General features: G+C 43.1%; 1 protein-coding gene across 1 annotated transcript in view; it reads left to right on the top strand.

The window, feature by feature from the left end:
* Brinp2 (BMP/retinoic acid inducible neural specific 2) overlaps positions 1 to 12,613 on the top strand; it is a 101,123-nt gene that overhangs the window by 42,718 nt on the left and 45,792 nt on the right. Inside the window, exon 2 of the mRNA XM_051186058.1 lies at positions 10,507 to 10,851. Within this exon, the coding sequence (XP_051042015.1) occupies positions 10,583 to 10,851 (269 nt within the window). The 5' untranslated portion in view covers positions 10,507 to 10,582. The remainder of the gene's footprint in view (positions 1 to 10,506; positions 10,852 to 12,613) is intronic.

Here is a 12,613-nt window from a genome sequence, read left to right as displayed (position 1 = left end):
CACAGCAGTAAGCCTTTGCAGCTGACTATGGAATAAGATACCTTCAAATTCTTCTAGGGTACTGATATTAGTGTATGAACAGGAGCTTCAGGTTAACACATTATTACTAATTAACAGGTGGACTCATACATAAGATCTGGTTTCTGTAAATACCAATCTAAAGAAATAAGAGTCACTTGGCTCAAGAACTAAGAGGGATCTCCCACTGCTGCATGGATAGACTCACTTCCAATCAATAGGTGATGGTAAATTATAAGCGGTAGCCAGGACATTCCTTTGGACTTGGTATCTCAAGACCAGAAGCCTAAGTAGGTTAACTGCAAGGTCCCAGCCTTCCTAGAAAACCCCAAGGTCATTCCTGCTACCACATTCACTTCTTCTGCAGCAACCTTATTGATTGAATTCCTTTTGTCTCCTCATCCTGCTCCACAGCTCCATTTATACCAGCACCAATCAGAAAGGGGAGAACGAAGAGTTATGGTGGAGGTGGTAGGTGGGGGAATAAAAGAGAAAGATGGAGGTAGAAGGAGGGGGAAAAGGACTTGGATGTGGATTTCTTGGACTACGCTATGGAAAGGGATAATGATTCTCTCTCGGTGTACTTATTGACATTCATTGAGCAGCATATAGTTTATTTTAGCTCGAGTTTGTGATGTAGCATCTATATTTAATTCTGCAAGCTGTCAGGCAACTCATATATTTACAAACACAGTCCCGGAAACAATGTGTTTGCTGGTCACATCTGCATCTGTAACATCTCAGAGCTCTGTGTTGTTTGGCACAGCTCGGCGCATTATCATTTTACATTCTGGTCAGTGCCAAGGCCCAAATAGGGCAGGTCCTGGGCTAAGAGTTCAGATTCAATGACAGGCCTGGCAGAAAGCCAATAGCAAGAGACACATTGAGGACTGAAGGTCAGAATGGAGAGTTGATAGTCAGCCCCACCTCAGTACTGAAGCTCACATAGTGATGAGAGGTTTCTGTGTGCCTTCCTTGAGTTTATTTTGGCTTTGCAGACCTCCAGCTACTCTATGTGTATACAGAAACGCTGCTGAAAATCAATCTGGGCTAAAGCAATAGGATCTACTCTTGTGGAAGGAAGCACAGGGAAGGGGACTGTAGACAAGGTCTGAAATATGGAGTCAGCTGTTGGCAAAAATGTGGAGTTGGTGGCAAAGCCATACAGGATACCAGGGATGGTAGTTGGACATGCCTAGAGGGAGGAGTCAAAAGGCATTATTCCAGGAGTTTTGGTAACAGGAAGCCTATGAATTGGTCAGAATACAGAGAAATGAGGCAGGAGGGTTGGCAGTTTTTGGAGGACTGTCTGTCTACATGTGAAGTAGAGGAACTTACAACTGGAGACAAAGAGCCAGCAAGAATTGGAAAGCCTTGCTGAGATTGGGCCTGAAGCAGGGAGACAGTAAATTGTGGGTACATGCTCAGTTGGGCTTAGGGAAATAAGCATAAAAGAAAAATTTATTATGTTTATGAATATGTGTGTGTGTGTGTGTGTGTGAGAGAGAGAGAGAGAGAGAGAGAGAGAGAGAGAGAGAGTTATTGTGTACCATGTGCATGCAGTGCCCATAGAAGCTAGAAAGCATTAGGTTCCTCGAAACTGGAGTTATAGGCAATTGTGAATCACCTGATCTGGTGTGCTAAGACCAAGACCTGGAGTCTCCGAAAGAGTTGCAAGTGTTCTTAACCACTGACCCATCTCTCCAGCCCTTAACCATAAGGTTTTTGAGCAGTGGTTCTCAACCTATGGCTCATGACCCCCACAGAGGTCACATATCAGATATCCTGTGTATCAGATAAGCATATAACAATTCATAACAGTAGCAAAATTACAGTTATGAAGTAGCAATGAAATAATCTTAAGGTTTGGGGTCATCACAACACAGGGCACTCTTTTAAATGGTTGCAGCATTAGGAAAGTTGAGAAGCACTGTTTTAAGAAAGCCTCCATGAATTACCACTGCCCTCTCACAGGCCATGCAGAGAGAAAGTCTCAAGGGAAGTCAACAGCTTCAATGAAGCAGGAGGTATTCAGTACTTGCAGCCAAGCTGGAAAAGCAGTGGTAGGTTCCTCTGCTTTTGTCCTTGCCAAGTTTAGACTATCCCTTGGCTCAGAGCACTGTTTAACCTATAGATATCCAGACTGGCCGTCTCCATCTACAGCTCCCATATGGACTCTGTAGCTTTTATGTACATAGGCACTGAAAGAGCACTAGGATTTTCTTGGGAGAACATTATTGGGCTTCTGAATTTTCTCCTCTGTAAAATGGATGCAACCCAGATAATTTTTGACTTTTGAAGGAGTTATGTTCAGATAAGCCTACCATAGACTAAAATTATTGAAAATTACTGTAATATATTAATATCTAATGAAGGGACATCACAACTTGCCAGCTAATTTCAGGGTGGAGTATGGATGGTTCTCTCTCGTGGGCACACATCTATCTGAGTGTGAACTGCCCCTCACTGCTACTGCTCAACGCCATGGTAAAGTCAAATACTGTAATTTGTGCCATGGTTAGGTCACAGGTCATCTGAACCACCATCAACCTTACAGAGATTTGTGAACTTTGGATGAGTTAATTAGGACATGTGTTTAGATCAATACCTGGTCCATCCTAACACTATCTGCACAGACATAGAGGGTTCTAGGGACAGATCTGGAACACACAAGCATTAGCCTTCAAAGACTTCACTTTTAACACAGTTGAAGCAGAAACATAACAAGCTCTGTTTTCAACACTGAGCCCGGGTTTTACCCCTAAACCGACAGTCCAGCCTGGAGACACCCCTTCCACTCCTGTAGCCATAGGTTTCTCATCGACTGAACCATGTGAGGGGGCTTCCATGCTGCAATATATTACAACTGATGATGATTCCCTTCCCTTCTGCACTTCCTTCCATATCGGTAGACTACTCCTCGCACTCCCGACATTCTTCATATACATAGGATATAGCTAGCCATGGCTGCTCAGAGACATTGGGTCAAAAGGAAGGCTGAGTAACTGTGATCAGCACTAGCCTCACTCAAAGAAGCTAAATGGCTATGAAAGGCATGAGGGACAGTTGTTGACAGGGAAGCCAGGCGCCAGTGGCACAGTGGCAGGGCACAGAGCCGGACCTTTAGATTCGAGGGTCTTAGAATAAAGACAATACTTCCCTGGATGGAGGCTCAAGGCTCTGCTAGAAGCACTGTGAGGTGCTGTGGAGGGGCACCTCTGAGTCTGCAGGGATAGCTAAACACTCATGCAGACACAAAGTTTAGGAGACTACCTATCTGTGCTATTTCTTGCTTGTAAACAACCAGAAAACTAGCAAATGATCAACAACGAAGCCATATTTGAGAGGGGGTGTGTATGAACTGTTTCTCACATTAATAATGTGTGATACAACAGAAAAAATAAGTGAATGCCCCCAACCACCAAAACTTTCAACACAGGCCATACTTTTTAAGGGTCCAAATTCCCATAACCCTATGAAGTATCATTGCTACATAATACTCCTTTTCTTCTTTTGAGACACAGTCTTACTATGTAGTCCTAGATGGCCTGGAACTCCCTATGTAATCCAGAAATGGTCTCAGAGTCACAGAGCTCTGCCTGCCCCTGCCTCCCAAGTGCTGGGGTAGAAGGTGTGTACCACCATAACCAGACTTTATTTTCATTCTCCTCTTCCAAATGGCTTCCAGGGAGGTCTCAGAACCTGTAAGAAGAGGGCATTTCTGGCTTGTAGAGAGCAATAGGAACTGCTAGGTTTTCTTAAATGAGGAAGAAGGAAAAGGTTCTGCACAGAGATTAAAGATGCAGAGCTTACAAGTTTTCATCAGGAGAACCACCCCATTAGCAGAGCTGCCTTCATCTGTTCATGTGAGCTTCCCTAGTCTATACTATCTGACCCCAGTTTTGTCATATGAGGCTGCAGGTCAGCCTGTCAGCTTCTCCGGCCCAAGGAAAATGACAAGGACTCCCAGATGACAAGTATGACACCTTAGTAAGTGACAGATGACACTGTCCTTGACAAATGAAGGGCTAGTTGTCACAGAGAGAAGTTTATAAATTTGGGGCCACAACGGGATGAAGCCTACAAGGACTATTGACACTGGAACAATCTGCGTATGTGAGTGTTGTGAATGTGGAATTATATAGAAAGCTCAGCACACAGTCCTCCATTCCTGTGTTTTGTTCCCGGCCAGTGAAGTGAAGGGCTGGGTCTGCCATGTCCACCAGCTTTTCCCATCCATGTGTACAGTTCTTGTGTATAGACATTGCTTACAACCAATTGGCTGCCCGATAGACAGGGGTGAGGCAGAATAGGGAGAGGTAAGTTATAGGTCTACAAGTCACAATATCTGGGGTTTGAGTTTTGCTTCTGCTTTCTGTGGAGTGATCTCTAGAGAACCCCTTTGCCTCTCTCAGCCTCCCCTCTTAAAGGTCTCAAATTAATGTAAGAGCATTTAGTAAACAGTAATTACGATTAGCTCCTCTCTGCATAAATAGTTATTAATATTGTTGACCTGATTTTGTGCAGTGAGGATATCTTTATCCTCATGTTAGAAGTTGCTTTCAGACTAGTGGAAGGAGGATGCAGCTGGTTCATGCCAGTCCTGGAGCTGAAGCTGGAGGTCCTGTCATGGAGCCCAGGGAGGAAAGTGGCAACAGATACCTCACACCTGCCTGGATTCAAATGAGGATGCTGGGAGCTACTGGAGTTCTGTGAAATGCAACCAAGAATCCTTTATGGACTAAAACAGCATAGTCAGCCAAACAGAGGGAAGGACCCAGTCACCCAGTCCTTGATGGGAGCCAAAAGCATCCCAGCCTCCCCCCCCCCACCTTGGCTGTAGGAGTGTCTTGTCATTTCTGTCTAACCTTTATTTCTAGGATAAACAGGTTTTGCATCAAACATGTTGTGGATGACAAGAACAAATAACACTTCCGTGATTTTTTTTTTTAGCACTGACACATTCAGATTTATTCAAGAAAACAACTCAATAGAGTTGGCCAATTAACCACTTAAATGGCTTGAAAACTTATTTAATGTCACTGACTAATCACTTTATGAAATGTCACTGCTCTAGCTGGCAAAAATTTCCGCTCCATCCCTCATCTCTCTTCTGCTCAACTCTTCCTACAACATGGCTTCCTTGTGCCGGTGCCCCCTCTATGTGCATAGGATTACGGAACTTCAACGTTGAGGAATATTATGGGGATCATCTTTGCTCATAAATCATTCCACTGATGGCTAAAGTGAGGCTCCCACAGAAAAGTGTCTTGCCCACAGACGCTATCTTGTAAACGACAAGCAACTATTTGCTATAGCTGCAAGTCATGGGACTAGTGCAGTTGCAGTTAGGCACACTTAGACATGCAAATGAAGCATTGCTACTTTTTACACTGCACTGAGCCACTCTAAGCCACACTCTTCTCCTCTGTTTAAAGAGGTAATTTTATTATCCATGCTCCGTAAGCAGTAGTTATCACATGCACATTAACTAATTTCCATGGTATTTATTAATATATTTAACATTAACAGCTTTATTAGTCAAATACCACCTATAACTTAGCTATGTATTTAGCCCACATAGGATACCAGAAATTGTTTTACTGTTTACTTTTCAATGCTGAGAGTTTAACAGAGCCTCACACATCCCAGGCAAGTGCTCAGCCACTGAGTTATACCCCTAACCCCATGCCAATTTTCGTTCATTTTCTGTACTTTCTTCATTTGCCAAGACTTTGTTTACATCAGTAGCCTAAGCCACAAATCACAGTTTCATCTTATTCTCAAACACCAAGCAGATATGGTGACTGAAAACAATAGAAAGAGTCCCGAACCTTTTCAGCTCAGAGTGGTGGTGACATAATTTTTACCATTTGAAGATGGCATTGCCCATTTCTCATGTGACCTCATCTTCTACCTGATTTTCTCTATTGACAGAACTCTGACCCATTTAATCCATGGCTTAAAGGACAGATTTGAGCTTAGGTACTCAGCCAAAATAAAATTTTAAAAAGTAAAAATTGTTAAGCTTGTACCTTTGATGCAAAGCAAATTTATCTGTCTAGGTGTATAATGACCTTATTGTGGAGGACAAAAGAAATTAGTCATTTTTCTCAGGTAAATCCATAACAATTTTCATGAACAGGACAGCATGGTCTCTGTGTCACCATCCTCACAGGTAACATGGAGGCTTTTTTTGGATAGTCAACTTTGGAAGGGCAGAAACTGAACGCATGATAGGAAAGGCACTGATTGTTAGATCTTACTACTTATTAATGGTGTCCCAGACACTGAGAATTTAGACAGTCAAGATGTGCTTGATAGATTGCTGTTACAAAATTTCCAGTGATATTATTATAAAGAATAAACAGGAAGTGGCCAAATAGCTGTTCCCCTTCAAAAGCCCAATTTTCATACAACTGTCAACACAGTAATTATCTTGTCTATTTTTTTTTTTTTTTTTTTGAGGAAGTTTTGAAGCCTGCCTAAGGATCTTCTTTCTTAAACAGAGACTTCTTAGTCAAAATGTCTTCAGATCCCCCCAGGAAAACCACTGAAGCAGAAAGTATGTGATTCCCAGGCCAGGTTTTTCTGAGGAATGGCAGGCCCTGAATTCAGACATTCTTGCTGTGCTCAGCAGACATGGCCCAGCAATCAAAACCATTTGATTCCAAAGCTGATATTCCTGTAACTGGCAGGTTCCAGCTCATTGTGAGCTCTGAAAAGGCATAATTACAAACAGTGATGACAAGATGCATGCTTAACATAGTCTGATTCTTTCAAAAAGTTTTTTCAGTGGTTGCTCACCTGTCCTTAGGAAACCCTTATGCAGCAGGTGAGGTGGAGGCCACCATGGCATAGGATGTCAGGAGGCTGAGTGGCTAGACCAGGCTATGTCTTGTCACACCTTGATAAAGTACATGGAATTTGATGGATCACATGTTTGCAAACTGATGATACGTTCCATACATGGCCTTAGATGAACCTGTGTAATTGGCATGGGGGGGTATGGTGGAAGGGCAGAGTAAGGAGGCACTATTGATATTACTCTGTTTTAGAAACTTCCATGTGTCTTCTTCTCCCACAGAATAACATCTTAGTTTCCTCTAGGGAACATGAAGCACCAGATCCTCGGCAGGATAGGAGAAGTTGCTGTAGCTTCTTGTGTCTGTTCTGTTTTCCTATTGCTGTGTAACTTTGCATCATCTAAAGTACTACAAATTTGCCATCTCACACTGCTACATGTATGCACACATGTGTGGAGGACAGAGGACAGGTTTCTTCACCCCTTACTCCTTCCCTTCCTTTCTTTCTTTTTTCCTTTCTTCCTTTCTTCCTTCCTTCCTTCCTTCTTTTTCCTCTTGAGATGGGGTTTTGCACAGGAATTCATAAAATGGCTAGACTGTCCTACCAGCTAGTCCCAGGGATCTGCTTGTCCCCCCAGTGCTCTGATTATAAGCACAAAACACTGCGTCTGAGTTTTCTGTGTGACTGTAAGGACACTACTCTGGTCCTTGTGCTTATGAGTGAAGTACTTCTCTGTCTGGGCTACCTCTTCAGCCCTGGCTGGTAGTCTTTGTGACTACAGAGCCTGGAGATAGATAGTTAGTCCTTTGCTCTGGTTTTTACTAGTCTGAAATCAATGTGCTAGACACAGAAACAGATCTTTTTGGGTGTAGTTCTTCTCTACTGGTATCATTTGTTTCCTTACAGTTGTATGATAGAAGTTCCCACTTTCCTCCTAGCTGCTGGCTGGAGGTTGCTTTCAAATCTAGATGCCACCTTTGGTTCATTGATATATGATTTTCATAGGCAGTTCACAGCATGTCTGTTTGCTCTGTTTTTGGTCAGCTTGTGCCACTATTTTATTCTAAAGGCTCACCCAGCTAGGCCAGACCCACGTAGGATATTGTTCAAAGTTATCCACAAGTCTTTCTTTGCACCCACCATCACTTAAGTGACTGTGTGAACTTTCAATGTCGACATTCATTCGTTTTTAACTCAAAGTCTACTATTACAGCCTGATAGCCCATCTCACTTCCAGGCCCCACCCACACTCACAGGGACAGAATTATAGAACGCATACTCAGAAATACATAGGGCTTTGGGGGAGTCACTTTAGGACCCTGGTTCCCAAGTTCTTTCCAGCCATGGTTGTGGATTTCTGCTTTACTGTGTGCATTGTGTTGGCCTCCTCTGTCAAGGAACCATACTTTCCCAAATGAACAAACTTCCCACCCCTCTCCTTCAATGTGTCTTGGAGAAACAGCAATAAAAGGTATAAGTCACTAATGCTAGAGTTTAAGGTAAGGCTGTAAGCACTGTTCGTGCTTGTCAGTTCTTAGCATAATGCCTGGCACTTGCGAGTTCTCATTTATGTTTCTTCAATGAATGAATATGTGAATGATTAAATGAAAAATATTTTGGGCATCCTTGTCAGATTGTTTCAGTATACCCCCCCCCCACAAACACACACACATACAAGGATGATTCCTCCTTTTGGTTTTTCTTCCTGGTAATGCAAACTTATTGATGGAAATAAGACGACTTCTATGGTTTTACTTTTTATAGTTAATTTTTAATCCATATGGAACTAAGTTCTTGGTGTTATATATAAAATATTCTATTTTTACTCAATTAGTCTGCAATGGCTTGGTTTTTATATACTGTTGTATAAGGGTTAATACTGAGCTCTCTCACATCAGTGATCAACCTGTCCAACTTTGTGAATTAGCATCATTAGTTTAATTATGAGAAGGTTATCATGTTTTAAGATATGAAAGAAAAGGTGTGTCATTATTCCTCCAGCACCCCAACTTGGCTGGTTGAGTAGGGACAGTATCTCACCACTACTCTGGCTTATCAAATGGTATAGCATCCTTTGGCAAAAAGACAGACTGAGGTTTTCATTTTGCTCCATCATAATATAATTTCATAATTATAATGCCAACATAGGAAACTTTAATAGTGGGTTCAGTTTCTAAGTATCTCTCAGTACTCAGCTCCAGTTCAATAACTGCCACGGAGAAGGAGAGCTGTCTGAGTGCCCAGATTCTCAGACATCCTTCTGCCCTTCCATCCTTACATACAGGGACTCTGAAAAGCATCCTGTACCAAACTGAGGCCTCTGTATCTCCGGCTCAATATAACTTTGGAGCTGTGAATTCCAGGATTCACACTTGCCTCCAGCATGCCTTTTAGGTTCTGTGGATTAGTGAGCTGACACATCTCAGAGTGCTCCTGGGGGTGACTCTGGAAGGCAACACAAAGTACTGAAGCCCTCTTTGCTGCCCTTTCAGGGGAGTGAAAGTTCAGAGAATTACCATGTCTGCCTCACCCCCAGGCATCCTATCTCTGGATTTTGGCAGCCAGAGACAATCATCAAATCATGAATTACAGGTGCTGGGTGTTGGAAGTCATTCTGGCACATGCTGAAGTGGTGTTGGCGAGGTGACATGCAGAGCTCTGACTGCACATGCTGGAAATTAAAGATTGGAGAAAGAGCAGCAGTTCCAGGAAACCCCGCAGTCCTGAATGATTCCTTGCATCTAGAGGTTGATAAAGGTGACCAATTGTCCTTAAAAAAAAAAAAAGTATAGGCCCTGGAAATCAGAGTTCTGTGATGAGTCACAAGGCAGCCAGGAATGGAGAAAGATAGAAGCAGCCTTCCTGCTGGCATCTTCCCTCCAACCCAGAGAAAACAGGGAATACACTTATTCACTCCTTTAAGAAGGATATCTGCAAGCTTGCTCTGTGCTCTAAGTTAGCTGAGCTAGACGGATGAAAGAAAGAGACACAGACTGGCCCCTGAGGGGCTTTCTTGCCTAGCAGGGAGAGAAGGAATCCCATGGACTCCTTGTATGGGGATCTCCTCTAATTCCACGTTCCAACTCCATCTTTGTACGACCTTCAATAGAAGAATAAGTTGGATGCTCAACCTCAGAAGATTATTCGCTACTGTATACTTAATTGTTTATTCCTAGAACCCACCTTGGATCCAGGGAGGAGAGTGATCAGGTTTCTCAGCTTCAGAGCAACAAAGGGGTAAAAGTACTTTTCCCTCCCGCAAGTCTCCATTTGAAGCATAAGGCTACTGGAAGGCATCATTCAGTCTATGAGGCAATTACAGAAATATGTGAACATGTTTGTGAAAGGGATGATGCTTAGTGAACCCAGGTAGGAATGTAGCTGGCATTCATATGCCCTGAGATCAAAGTCTGTTCTTTCTCCTTCATAGCTGTGAGGACATAAGTCACTGTCTTAACCTGAGGTCATTTTTGTCATCTGTATGATGTTGACATGGTGTTTATTCATAAGCTTGTGTTTAAAGAAATAAAATCATACATACTGAATGCTCATCTCAGCGTCTTAGGGCATCAGTTTCATTTCATACCTACTAGGGAGGATTTCACTGTCCATTTATATATGATGCTCTCAGATGAGACACAAACTTGCAGCCACCTCACATCTCTCTTCATACTTTTCTAGTTTGGAGCCCTGGAGGAGCAGCATCGAGTGGGAGAGCTTGGCGAGAGAATGAAGACACTAACCGCCTGGGAGAAGCATGAGGTGGCAGCGCAGCTCCCAATTTAGAGGGCTTTGGCCAGAGGCCACCCCATGGGCAGTCCTGCTGGCACTAGGCGTGCCCGGGTGGGTGCTGGCTGTCTCAGCCACCGTGGCCGCTGTGCTCCCGGAACAGCATGCCTCCTCGGCTGCCCAGACTCCCCTGGACTGGCTGCTCACAGACAGAGGCCCCTTTCACCGTGCCCAGGAGTATGCCGATTTCATGGAGCGTTACCGCCAAGGGTTCACCACCAGGTACAGGATCTACAGGTGAGTGGAGTCTCCTACAGGTCCCAGCCTAGGCAATGTCCTGCTGGTGTGTCAAACCTAAAGCCCAAACTGAGCAGAATGCCTCCAAACAGAACTAGAGGAGGGATATGGAGCAACATAGGGATGGGAAACAAGTCTGCCATGTTTGTTTGTTTTTGAAAGAAAACACATACAAACAAGAAAACCTGCTGATGCCTTCTGGGGACTTAGCAAAAGGGTTTCTATTTATAGATTGTTCTGCTTATAAATTGAGGACAAATCAGGTGGCATGCAGACAGACAGCATGTGTCCCAGGCTGCAATAGGAGGTTAGAGTCAAATGCTGGGTCCTGTTTTAACTAATAGGTTAGGGACTTTATGAGTTATAATTATTTAGCCATGCAATGAAGGGAGGGAAGTTTTCCTGTTGCCTCAGGTGCCTTAAGGGAAGGGTTTGGGAAGCCTGCACAGTTAGGGTCAAACCTGCCTTCATCCTTGACGATACCAAATGCTCAGCTAGCTTTGACCATGCGAAGAAGCCCATCTCTAGGAACAACCCCCATGAAAGGCAAGTGGGTGTATCTAGTGTGTTTATAAGATGTGGGAACAGCACATATTGGGGTGCTAGACTACACTGCAAAAGTGGAAAGTTCCTCACCCTACTAACCAGGCAAGGCTGGGCCTCACATAACACATATCAGTTTTCAATCATTCCTTTCACCCTTGGCACCCTTCCTTGCCCCCACCATATCTCTTGTTCTCTTTGCTGATCTTATCAGCATTAAAGGCTTCATTAGCCATTTGGAAGCTTTACTGATTTTTTTTCTCTGTTTAAAAACATTTATTTTCTAAATTATCATTGATGTTGTTTGGTTTGTCTAGACAGGGTTTCTTTGTGTAACGGCCCTGTCCATGAACTTGCTTTGTAGACCAAGCTGGCCTCAAACTCCTGAGTGCTGAGATTAAAGGCATGTGCCACCATGTCCAGCTTCTAGATCAGTTTTAAGGCAGAATAATAATAAGAAAATATGGAAAAGCATGAAAGGAAACAGAAACACAAAATCACTCATTCTTTTAGCATCTAGATATTTTGTTCACATTTTGTACATATGTGCTCCTAGGTCTGAGTATAAAGTCTTTGGATAGCTCCCTAGACTTAGCCCTTAAAGTTTCACTTAATTATTTTTTTATTTGTATGATTCTCTGTGAGTATGTGCATGCATGCATGCATGCTTATATATGTGTGTGTGCATGTGTGCATGCTTGCATGTATGTGTGTGTGTATCTGTGTGCCTATATGGCCAGCTTCACAGACCACATGGTGCCCATGTGGATGGACATAGAGGACAACTCTCAGGACTCAGTTTTCTCCTGCCACCTTGTGTGATCCAGGATGGGACTCAAGTCACCAGTGCTTCTGTTGACAGAAGCATTTCATGAGTCTTCATCTCAACCCTTTCCCTGACTTAAGAGCTTGTCTCCCTGTTTAAAGCCTTCCCCTAATTTTTAGTGATATGGAAACTGATGTTCAGAGGAATGGTACAACTTGCAACAAATATCCAAATAGTCAGATGCCAGAGTCTGAATTTTTATAATAGAATAAGAGACATTTGATATCATTTTCATGGGATTTATTTGTCTTTTTAACATTTATAGTGACTTTGCAACCTATTTAGGGAAATATGGAGCATTGGAAACAAGGTTTAGGAGGATTATGGTGTAGAAAGAGAACAGAGCAGACACTTAGGGAGCCCAATCACATGCTTTACAACTTTCAAACTTGG

Source organism: Phodopus roborovskii, unplaced genomic scaffold (assembly GCF_943737965.1).
Source record: "Phodopus roborovskii unplaced genomic scaffold, PHOROB, whole genome shotgun sequence".
NCBI lineage: Eukaryota > Metazoa > Chordata > Mammalia > Rodentia > Cricetidae > Phodopus > Phodopus roborovskii.
Note: the sequence above shows the minus strand (reverse complement) of the source record. Positions and strands in the feature narration are given on the sequence as shown.